Below are 12716 nucleotides of genomic sequence, written 5' to 3' on the forward strand. Positions count from 1 at the left end.
GTAGTAATACTGAAACTGCAATATCCATTATCCACCCAGTTAGTAATACTGAAGCTGTAATATCCACTATCCACTCAGTAATACTGGAACTGTAATATCCATTATCCACTCAGGTAGTAATACTGAAGCTGCAATATCCATTATCCACTCAGTTAGTAATACTGAAGCTGTAATGTCCACTATCCACTCAGTAATACTGAAAATGTAATTTCCATTATCCACTCAGTAATACTGAACCTGCAATATCCATTATCCACTCAGGTAATAATACTGAAGCTGAAATATCCATTATCCACTCAGTAATACTGAAGCTGCAATATCCATTGTCCACTCAGGTAATATTACTGAAGCTGTAATATCCATTATCCACAGAAACAATAATACTGAAACTGTAATGTGCACTATCCACTCAGTAATACTGAAAATGTAATTTCCATTATCCACTCAGTAATACTGAACCTGCAATATCCATTGTCCACTCAGGTAGTAATACTGAAGTTGTAATATCCATTATCCACTGAAACAGTAACACTGAAACTGTAATATCCATTATCCACTCAGTTAGTCATACGGAAGCTCTGATATACCTTATCCATTCCAACAGTAATACTGAAACTGTAATATACATTATCCACTCAGTTAGTAATACTGAAGCTGTAATATCCATTATCCACTCAGTTAGTCATACTGAAGCTCTGATATGCCTTATCCATTCAAGCGGTAATACTGAAACTGTAATATTCATTATTCACTCTGTTAGTAATACTGAAGCCGTAATATCCGTTGTCCACTCAGGTAGTATTAGTGAAGCTGTAATATCCATTATCCACTCAGTAATACTGAAACTGTAATATCCATTATCCACTCTGTTAGTAATACTGAAGCTGTATTATCCATTGTCCACTCAGGTAGTAATACTGAAACTGTAATATCCTTTATCCACTCTGTTAGTAATACTGAAGCTGTATTATCCATTGTCCACTCAGGTAGTAATACTGAAGCTGTAATTTACTTTATCCACTCAGTTAGTAATACTGAAGGTGTAATATCCATTGTCCACTCAGGTAGTAATACTGAAGCTGTAATATCCATTATCCACTCAGTAATACTGAAGTTGTTATATACATTATCCACAGAGTAATACTGAAGCCGACACCCCTTATCCCCAGTACAGTACTCTGTGTACAGTGTGTGGCATGTGCATCTATGCTTGACCCTCCCTGTGGAGCAGTTTATCAAGCAGGCGGGTACAGCCTTAGGCCAACAGTTAATTAGGACTGCTGAATTACAACAGCAGAAAACACATAGTGTGCGTGTGTGTATGGGTGTGTACAAGTGTGTGTGTGTGTGTGTGCACATACACATGCGTGTTTACAATTGCATGTGTGTATGTACATGTGAGTGTGCATGCAGATGTGTGTGCTTCCGTTTTGTTTTTGTGTGTACTTGAGTTAGTTTTTACTTCGACACCGCTTGTCAGCATTAACCAGTAAGAATAGCACATTTTGAAACTTTTTACTTTTTTACAAACAAAAACGTGTAAGCTGAGACAAAAATAAACCGGCCAGATGATGATAGGTGGACAGAATTCTTAATTTCAGGTGGTTTTTCTTGAGCTATGATAATAAAGCATGTCAATAACCTTGAGGGGGATTGTGGGTAATGTAGTCATTTTCAATGGCCTTCCAGTAACTCCCGCCCTAATGCAAGTCATACATTATCACTTCAAAGCTCTGTCTCCTAACCTGCCAGCCCACCACAGCCCTCCATCTATTTCAAGACTGGAGTTGGCACCAGATAAATGAACTGAAAATATTCACCGGTGATCCCGACTATTTTAGAGGCCCACAGTATTCGGCTCTCAAAAATCAAAGACGTGACACTCAAGGAAGCCGCGAAGTCAAGGGGCCAATTTCCTATTCAGCTCTGCTTAATGAACGCCCATGTCCTTTTAACCAATCGCATTTCATGCTGCATTATAAGTCCGGACACAAAGGAAGAGGTCAGATAGTCCATTTGTCACTGCCTTTGAGTGGAGCTTTCCCACAGCCCAAAGTCCATTCCACTGTTTGGGCTGCAGATTAGACAGTAATATTTATGTTAATCGTTTCCATTTCAGTACACCACAAAGTGAATAGAGTTGGCCCTTTATCTGACATTGACTTGTATGAAGAGGTGTTGATTGGCCATTCAGAGAGAAGATTTTAAGTGGGTTTTTTTTAATCCAGTGAGAAGTGTCATTGAAGTTAATACAAGCAGACACCAATCAAGAATATATTCCCCCAGTTTGATTCCATATTAATTCACTGTGACATGTAAATATATGTTCAGTGTTAAAACATAAAACATATGTATTCATACACTGTGCATGGTGTATGCCTTCTACATATAACTGAATGCCTGGGAACATACCTAAGTAAGCTGAATCCTTTGTGTGTGTGTGTGTGTGTGTGTGTGTCTGGATGAGCTATTGGGCGGTAAGATATACTCTGTGTATGAGCTGTGCGATTGGTCGGTAAGCTACATTCTGTTTGAGTATGAGCTTTGCTGTTGGTCGGTAAACTATATTCTGTTTGTGGAGGAGCTGTGCTATTGGTCGGTAAGCTATGTGCTGTTTGTGGAGGAGCTGTGCTATTGGTCGGTAAGCTATTTCCTGTTCGTGGATGAGCTGTTCTATTGGTCGGTAAGGTATTTCCTGTTCGTGGATGAGCTGTGCTATTGGTCGGTAAGCTATATCCTGTTTGTGGATGAGCTGTGCTATTAGTCGGTAAGCTATTTCCTGTTTGTGGATGAGCTGTGCTATTAGTCGGTAAGCTATATCCTGTTTGTGGATGAGCTGTGCTATTAGTCGGTAAGCTATTTCCTGCTTGTGCAGGAGCTGTGCTATTGGTCGGTAAGCTATATCCTGTTTGTGCAGGAGCTGTGCTATTGGTCGGTAAGAGGTGCGAGTCACTCACCAGTTTCCTCTGGCACCAGCCACAGACCCCGCACAGGGTGACCAGCCACACGGTGCACACAGTCACTGCCAGGGACACGAGGAACACACTGAGAGAGACTGAGCCTGCGGAGAGAGAGAGGGGGGGGAGTGGGGGTTTCTGTGAAAGTTAACTTAACATGGCAACATGGTTCTATTAACGAGCACTAACCAAAGGTTAGCATCCAATCAACATATGCTCATAGACATGACGAAAAATTAAAGGCCAGCTATAGTTTGGTGAGTTCAGCTATCGCAGAAACAAACTTACCAGAGTTAGGGGCACATGCTGGTTGAATAGAGGCCTGAACATTAGTCCTTAGTTAACATGAGCAAGTTAGCCGTGAGCGTGTAGCAGAGACAGAGGCAGAGGCTGGGTCATTTAAATAGGCTTGACCCTTAGAGCTCCACAGCCCCGGTCCTGGAGAGCCGTAGAGTCTGCTGGTTTTCATCGTTGAGAATTAAATAAAAACCAGCAGACCATGCGGGACCACGGCCTGGTAGCCCCACAGTAGACTGTAGGTGAACAATGAACCTAGATGGTCTGACAACACTTCCTTTTACAGTTCTCTAAGTACTAGGTATTTACCAGGGAAATATGTGGTAAGAATAGCGCATAATTGAGTCTTTTCCACTGGTACAAAAAATAGGTAAATACTTAAACTGAAATACTCAGAAGGACCTGTTCCATTACTTATCAATTCAGAAGGGCCTGTTCCATTACTTATCAATTAAATATTTTAGTTATCAAAGGTTTATGTTGGTTATTAACTGAGTGTAATTGTGTACTTCTTAGGAAATTATACAATACTTACTTTCCAATTAAGTAATATCTGATTCTCTAGGAAGTACACAATTAAACTCAAGCTATAACTAACCTAAACTTTTGACAACAAGGTAGTCACTTCCGTTGATGGGTTATAGAGGTGTTTCTAAGCGTTTCAGTTTTAGTTTCTTTGTATTTACTTTTTTTTTTACCAGTGGTAATTAGCCAATAAATAGATATTTTTGACGGATATTTACCTGATAAACACCAAGTGCATAGGCAACTTTAAAAGTAAGTGTTACTAATGGGTTTAATGGCCTTTTCTCATCATTCTATATTTTAATATTCTAATACAGCTTAATTAATGAATGTTCACTAAGCCATCGGCAAGTTCATCAACGGATGTTTTGCATGATCTTTGAACTTATTTACAGTACGTACGCAATGCTAGGAAATGGAACTGCACCGTAAAATGTTACCAATAGCTGTTTCCCCCGTAGGGGACATTTGCAGTCACAAGGCAGCCTCAGATATAAAAATACGCAGAAGGTTTGAGAGATATGGTACACAATCACGACGTGCCCCAAAACACAGATATTTGATCGAGTCTTTACGCATGTTTCAATATCCGGTGACACAACAAGATGAGAAAAAAGATATAAACAAAGAGATAGCCGTTGATTAAAAAATGTGAATTTTATTGTTAGGTTGAAAAGGTATTGTGATTATGATGGGAAAATGATACAATCGTTTCCATTAAATAACAATTCTTTATTAAAATTGGTGGTAACAGAGTTGCCACAAATTTTTGGATTTGAATGCAGTTCAGTGTGCGAATTTGTCAGTTGGTTGAAAGACTGCTTTGGGGCTTTGTAATGTAATCGTGTTCTGTCACAGCTGGATATATATTAAAATGTGTTATGATTTGATTATTCATGAGGGATGAATATTTTTAAAAGTTATTAATTGAATTCATAAATTTCTGGCTGTACTTTCATCAATCTAATAATATTCTAAAATAGTGTTTTGGAACAAACACCCTAGCTGCACTGTTTATCACTCTTGAAGTTTTTGGTGATTTATGAGACGGTAAGCGTGTGTCTTCCATTGCGCGGTTAATGAAGAGCTCCTGACCCCCCTAATTAAGACTTGGACCCCCCCAAAAGAGGTAAAAACAACAGGTCGGCGGGGTCGAAACATTTATATATATCCTTCTTACCTTCTAGATCCTTCTAGACACCAACCCTAGTGACGCCACTGATGGGAAATATATTGTAATATTTACGATTACAGGTAAGAAGGATATATAAATGTTTCAGCCTCCCCGACCTGTTGTTTTTACCTCTTTTGGGGGGGGTCCAAGTCTTAATTAGGGGGGTCAGACCCCCCCAATCCCCCCCATAATTTGAACCCTGGCGCCACACACATTGGTAACTATACAGCAATACGCTGAAAAATTCAGCTGAACACATACATATAAAGACTTCCGGTTCATGTCAATACCTTCTAATGTTTGTTTTAGCATTACGCCGCGATGCAATACAATTTGCAGTGCGCTGCGCGTTACAATAATTTCACGTGGGGTACAGTCTACTGGTTTTCGTAATGACTAAACTCTTTATTTACGACTGTACAGGTAACTCACCTCACCTGGTTGCCTGGCTCTAAATCAGCGGCTGATTTTTAAAATGAAAAGAGGAGGCCGCGGTTGGGGACCGGCGCTACGGGACATAATTCATTTCGGATGAGCGGTTCGCAGTTACGGAGATCGCGGCTTTGATCTTGGCGGCTTTTCGCCGTTTATTTTTATAGCGGGTCTGGCTGAGCAGGGAAGAGCAGCCTGCGGGGGTACTGTTGGGTTCGGAGTACTCCCATAAAACATCGAAATAAACAGTTCCAAAAATACGCAAACGCCTCTGTCAAATGCACACAAATCACTGGCAGAGAGTCACTGCTACTTGTTTACTGTTTGAATGGACGGGGAGAAATAGAGAAAGTGAGAGAGAGAGAGACAGAGAGAGAGAGAGAGAGAGAGATGAAGGGAGGGAGGAAAGAGATGGTGGATACAGGGGGATAGAGGGGTAGAGAGAGAGAGAAAGAGAGAGAGAGAGAGAGAGAGAAAGAGAGAGAGAGAGAGAGAGAGAAAGAGAGAGAGACAAGAGGTGCCAGGGGTTGAGAGGGAGTGATTTATGGATATATCTGGAGAGAGAATGGGGAGGATGGAGGGAGCGAGAAAATGAGTGGTAATGCATTTCTCAGCCAGTGTCTATTCATCACAGAAAACAGAGAAAGAGTGACCTATCAGCGAGAGGGGGCCCTCCAGATATGGAGAAAAATGCATTTGTGCTTCGGCACTTATACAAGACATTTTCTCTGGGATTATACAAACTGCGGACAATTAAGTAATTACATCGAAATCAATCACGCCGCTCAATGGCATGCACATAATGTTGCCTAATTGTTTCCATCCGTCTTGCCTTGTTGGTGACGGTGGTCTGTCTGTACTGTACCGACCTCCGTGCAGACAGGGGGGGGCGGAGGTGAAAGAGCCTCCCTGGATATTAGGAAAGGAAGTAAACCAGCATTTTTCCATTCGTGATTTTCCCACGATGCCCCCTCTCTCCTGCCGTCTCGCTAAATCTAATTTAGTGAGCATTGCCACAAACAATATTTTAACTCTTTCTTTACCGATTCTCTCTCTCTCTCTCTCTCTATCCTTCTATCCTTCACCCGCTCTTTTGTCCCTACTTCCCTTTCTCTCTCTCTCTACTACAATCACATTGCCAAAGCAACACATATAATACACAGAAACCACATGTACAGCATGCAGCAAGCATGACCCACAACACCATAATAATAATAATAATAATAATATAATGCTTTAAAAATTCACATTAATTAAGGTGAGAAGAACATAACAAAAATGATAATACATGTATCGTAATAAAAACAAATATGCATAGTGTAGGTTGTTAAAAAATGAATTATGGTGGGGTAAGTTACCTATTTAAAAAAAGGTCAACAAATAACAATTGTAAAATATAAATATTTCTAATATAAATATCTGAAGCAAATTGCATATTTAAATTTATATTTGAATTCTCTCAAATTCAAATAAGCTTTATTGGCATTGAAAGGGTAGACTCACCTTGCCAAAGCATACAATGATATAACAGTCAGATAACAGATAAGGCGACAACAAACACACAGAGCAAGGAAAGAAAGCAAATTCTACATCTAAAAGACAAACACATGAAATTGGCCATGGACCATGAAAGGTCTTTGTTTTGTTTTATGTAATAACGTTACTCACTGTTTGTGACAAGTGGCAATGTACTGCCAAAGCCACACATTCCCTCCTCTCTCCCAAGAGGAATGGCAGCCCTTCTACCTCTGAGAGAGTTTGAAATTCAGGGCAGATTTATTTTATTGCGCAGAAGTGTCTATTTCATAGTGTTCTCGTCTCACTGTATTTTTCACATTTTGTGCGGAAATGAAGCCGCTGTCACCCGCTCTTCGGTATTACTGAGCGAGCACAACCTGTCTGTGCTCTCCGGGCAGCGGCCAGGTCTGCCGGTGTCTACCGGCCTCGATGGCCAGGTTGTGCTCACTATAGTCTATATAAAAGTCAATATTTTGTCAATATTGCCCTTGTTTTTATTGCTCTCTCTATGGTCAGGTAGTCTGCCACAGAGTAGTCTCTTTTTAGCGCCCTATAGCGCTCTAATTTGCTTTGTGTGTCCCCCAATAGGTGATGTAATTTTGTTTATGTTTTGCTAGGGTGTAATTTGGTTGACTCTAATTATTTGTGTAGTGCTGTCATGAGGCTGCTTTGTGTTTGGGGGGGGGGGGGGCAGGACTTGCTGGCTGAGGCCGCTCTTCTCTGGGCTCATCTCTTGGTATTCCAAGGCTACGTAATGACACGAGTGGGGGTCACTGTTTTTTTAGGTGAATCCAAAATTTAACTGCCTTTTTTTTAATGTTGATCAATGGTGGATATTAGTCTAATTCTGTCCTTCATGTATTGTTTGCTACTTCTCTCTGGACATGGATGCATGCAGGGTTTCTACGGGGTGTTTGTCCCATTTTGCAAAGTCTTCTTCTGTGAACGGACCACACACCTCACTGCCAAATAATGCAATTGGCTGAATGACTGATTGGAATGTTTTAAGCCAAATTTTGATAGGCAGTGTAATTGGGGTATTTTTCTCTCTCTCTCTCTCTGTGAAAATGAGAATCTGGTTAAAGTGCCTAAATAGGAATAAGGACATTGGGGGCTCAAATGGTGAGTGGATTGGTAATAGGAATTTGGGTGGGCCGGGCGGGTAGTTGGGGGGGGGGGGGGGCGGTGGTCTGACGGGGGCTTTGGGTGAGGGACCTGAATTTGTGTTTTGAGGTGGTTTGAAAATCTGTCTGGGTGATGTTGTACTGCCAGCAGTTTCTACGGACTGTTTATTTTTTTGTTTGTTTGTGTGTTTATTTATTGAGTTTTCCTTTGTAGCTTTCCTTTTTTACTTTTCTTCTGTTGTTAGTGTTTGATCTTGTCAGATTTTAAGGTTTATTTTTTCTTATTTTGTTTATGAAGGGAAGTTAGAAGCTCATCCCCATAAACCTCCCTTTCTCTCTCTTTCAATCTGTTCCTCTCTCCTCCTCTCTGCATCCTAACCTCCCTTTCTATCTTTCAATCGCTCCCTCTCTTTTTCACTCAATCTCTCTCGCTCTCTCTCTCTCCCAGCATGCTAAGAACTGTTCCTCCATCTGTAACAGCGCAGTAAATCATCTTTAAGGGCGGAGAGTCAGCCCTGGACCGGCAGCTGTAGCGTGTCGCTACGGTGACCCTTCAGGACCCCCCCTCCCCCTTCCCCTCCCCCTTCCCCGGCTGGTTGAGGTCGTCCTGGGGATGGGTTGCCGGAGCGTTTCCGCTCGCGGAATCCGAAGCGGAGTATGGCGGCGGCGGCGGCGGCGGCGGCGACGATGACACGCGACCGGGACCGGATGGGAAATGGTCTAATTCGCACCCCTCTCCTCTCGCCTCGCACCTCTCTGCTTTTGTGCTTCGCTCCTCTCACACCCTTCGGATGGCGTCATATTGGAGACCCTGCGCTAGCCTCTCCCAGCAGCCTCAGCGACAGCTCCTTCCTCTCTCTGAATAATCAGCAGAGCTCACATCTGCACACACATTAAAATATGAGCACATTTATACAAAAATATCACTCATTAATTACTCATGTATAAATACTTTTAAACTTCTGCCGCAATAGTAGTAATGCAACTGCTATTAGCAGTATTAATACCTGAGTTAGTGCTATTACATTATGAGCATATATACATAAATATTACTCATTAATTACTCATAAAAACATTTAAACTTCTATTGCAAAAGTACTAGTGTGACTGCTGTTGGTATTATTAGTAGCTGAATTACCATTAGTACTATTAAAATATTATTTGATTATATAAATAAAAAATTTTCATCAATTAGACTAATACAAATATTTTTACAAGTATGTTACAATAGTACTAATGCAACTGCTATCAATATTGTTAGTAGTTGAACTAGTACTACAAAAATTGAACACATACACATATAATATTATTATAATATTTATTATTAGTTACTCATATATAAATACTTCTATTGCAATAGTCCTAATACATCTACTAATAATACTAATAGCACTAATGCTGACGATGGAAATACAAATTGGGGAAGAACATTCAGGTGACCATGCAGTACATCATCATTACTCCGCTTCCCCCAGACAGAGGAGAGGACGGGGGGCAAGAGGGCAGTTCACAGGGGAGCAGAGGAGCAACCCGGGGGTAAATGAAGGGGGGGCGGGAGGAGCGTGGGGGAACACAGCAGCCCAAACACCCTCCTGCCTCACCTCTCGTATCCCTTAACGAGAAGCACAGGGGGTGCTGCTGAACATCCCGCTCACTGTAAGGATACAGCTCTGTCTTTGAACACATCGAGCTTGGGAAACGTGTGAAACAAAGGTATTGTTGTTGTCATTGTTAGTAGTAGTAGTAGTAGTAGTAGTAGTATTAATGTGGTTGTGTTTGAATGGTGTGTGTGCCCTGCGATAGTTTGGCGACCTGTCCGAGGTGCATTCCTTGCCTCTCGACCAATGCACGCTGGGATAGGCTCCAGCCCCCCTGCTCAGGGTAAGCGGGTACAGATAATGAATGAATGGATGGTTGTTCTTGTTGCTGCCGCAGTTGTGTCGTAGTTTCCCATTTAAAAACATCCAGCTAAGGTGGTTTTACCTTTAAAACTCTCAAGTCTGCACTGAGGTTGCTTGCCTTGGCTTGCTTTTAATTGGTACCATTAGTTTAATGAGCTCAGAGGGAGGTATAGGAACAGTGTTTGGTTGAGGACAAATAAGACTGCCACTAGCATGGCTGCCAACTGCGCAGCATTGGCCACTTCACTTCACATATAGCACTGGTGAAGAGCAAATTGACCCCATCTGTACCGTTCACCACTTAATTTGCCCAGTAACCAGTGCAAGATGGTGTTAAATTAAGTACACTTTGCATCTCCCCGCTCCCTCAACACTGATTGGTTACCTCAGCGTACCCCATATTTGGAAAGAGAGTGTTGGCAGTCTGAGTCACAGCCGGGCGTGATTAAGCTGTTGGTCCTGCTGTATGCAGCCACACGGCCAGTATTGATAAGAGGCGGGGGGGTGTGGGGGTGCTTGGGAAGGCTTGATTTCCCAGGTGGCCCTGGGACGACTCAGGGGTCCTGATTATTCCGCATTCAGCTGTCACCTTAAACACACCTCCTGCACGGGAGAGGGCATTAAAGAGGGGGGGGGGGGGGGGGGGGGGGGGGGGGGGCAGCGGCTTGGGGGAGCTTCCTTCGTTCCGGAAAATGTCAAACGCGCGACCTCATTAAAAAAAAAAAAAAACTGACGGAAAGGTCCAGAACTTCCCTGTCTTTAGGGGGGGGGGGGGGGGCGTGTCCTACGGCGGCCTTTTCCAGCCCCCAGTCCTCGCCGTGTGCTTCTGGTAGTTAAACGAACCCAATGAATCGGACACAACTTTAGACCGCCGCGTTCCGGCTGGGTTTTCCAAAAGGGACGGCGCCCGGGCAGGCTACAACGTCCCTGGCGGGTGCTGCCTCGGTGATGAACGCAGAAGCCGAGGGCGGCGGGAGAGGTTTTATGTGCGCAGGTGTTACCAGCTTCGCGCTCTCCCGGATGGGGGGGGGGGGGAGGGAGGGAGGGAGAGAGAGAGAGAGAGAGAGAGAGAGAGAGAGGTTTTCGGGGTGACCTGATAATCAGAGGAGCACTGCTGACCCAGCGGCCGCAGTCAGCACACCTGGGCCGATCTGTGCAGTCACAATCGATGAGGTAACCGTCCTACACCTGGACTTCTGTAGCGCGCACCTGCGCGAGGATTTATATTCAGAGCGAGAGAAACCGCCACGAACGGTCGAGGAGCAGGAGCCGAGAGGATACACACTCACTGGCTGTTTTATTAGAGACACCGATTTAGCACTAGGTAGGGCCACCTTCTGCATCCAGATCAGCCTGAATTCTTCACGGTTTGCATTCAACAAGGTGCTGGAAGTATTCCTTGGGGATTTCTGTCCGTGCTGACTTGTTAGTAACATGCTGATTTTTTTCGGCCACACCTTCATTCTGTGAACCTCCCGTTCCTCATCCCAAAAGTACTTCTCTTGGTTTCAGATCTGGGGACTGTGCAGGCCATTGGAGTAAAGTAAAGAAGTTATTGTCATGTTCGTGGAATCAGCTGGAGACGATGGGCACTTTGTCACATGACACATTATCCTGCTTAGGTATGCTGTGGCATTCAAATGATACACCATTGGTATTAACGGGCCCAATGTGTGCCAAGAAAACATTCCCCACACCATTACACCACCACCACCAGCCTGCACCATTAACACAATGCAGGATGGGTCCACAGATTCATGCCGAATTCTGACCTTAGCATCTGCATGTCACAGAAGAAATTGAGATTTGTTAGATCAGACAATGTTTTCCGATCTTCAGTCATCCAGTTTTGGTGATCATGTGCCCACTGTAGCCTCATGTGATTAATCTTATTCATTAATGAATCAGGTTAACCTTACAGTACTATGAGCCTGACCAGCTTAACCTTATAGTACTATGAGCCTGACCAGGTAAAACTTACAGTATAATGAGCCTGACCAGGTTAATCTTACAGTACTACAAGTCTGACCAGGTTAACCTTACAGTACTATGAGTCTGACCAGGTTAACCTTACAGTACTATGAGCCTGACCAGGTTATCATCATCATACTATGAGTGAGACCAGGTTAACATTAAGGTACAGACCCTTGACTCATGCGCAGCTACAAACTTACTTGTCCAAGAGATTACACATTCTACCATACATTTTTGGTTCCCTGGCAACCGATCTAATCATTAAAAACAAATCTTAAATCAATCAGTTACTCAATTAATCACTCATGCTGTGAATCACAAAAAAACCAGCAGGCTGCAGCTCTCTAGAACTAAAGTCATGCACACCGACCCAAACTCAAACAATTACATGTCTCTTCTCTCTCCAGCTGTGAGTGCTATTGGCTTAAAATATTATCCTGTCCAGAAAGTTTCCAAATTTACCTTTGATTTATTCATTCTTAATTTTGCAAGGTTGTCTCCTGACCAAAGCAGCGGCGTAGTCATTATGCGGTTTTAGAAAATGCTCCTCGTAAACAGAGGGCACGAACAAGTTCACACCACGAACGGCTGTCCACATTTAAAACAGCCACGGCCGCTGTGACGACGCAGTTTATAACGGCCATTAAAACCGCTCAGGAACGAAGGACTCCACTTTGACCGACTTTGCACCTCACTTCAATGCTGCCTTTGAAAGACGAGGGCGAATGTAGTTCACAGCAGTGTATTTTCAAAATACATAAACTGTACAGCTTGGTGCAGTATCGGTAAACAACAGCAATTTGCATGTCTGCCC

General features: G+C 43.0%; 1 protein-coding gene across 1 annotated transcript in view; it reads right to left on the reverse strand.

The window, feature by feature from the left end:
* LOC118215240 (synaptotagmin-7-like) overlaps positions 1-12716 on the reverse strand; it is a 172748-nt gene that overhangs the window by 98902 nt on the left and 61130 nt on the right. The window contains exon 2 of the mRNA XM_035395808.1: positions 2958-3061. Coding sequence (XP_035251699.1) covers positions 2958-3061 — 104 coding nt within the window. The remainder of the gene's footprint in view (positions 1-2957; positions 3062-12716) is intronic.

Source organism: Anguilla anguilla, chromosome 16 (genome assembly GCF_013347855.1).
Source record: "Anguilla anguilla isolate fAngAng1 chromosome 16, fAngAng1.pri, whole genome shotgun sequence".
Taxonomy (NCBI): Eukaryota; Metazoa; Chordata; class Actinopteri; order Anguilliformes; family Anguillidae; genus Anguilla; species Anguilla anguilla.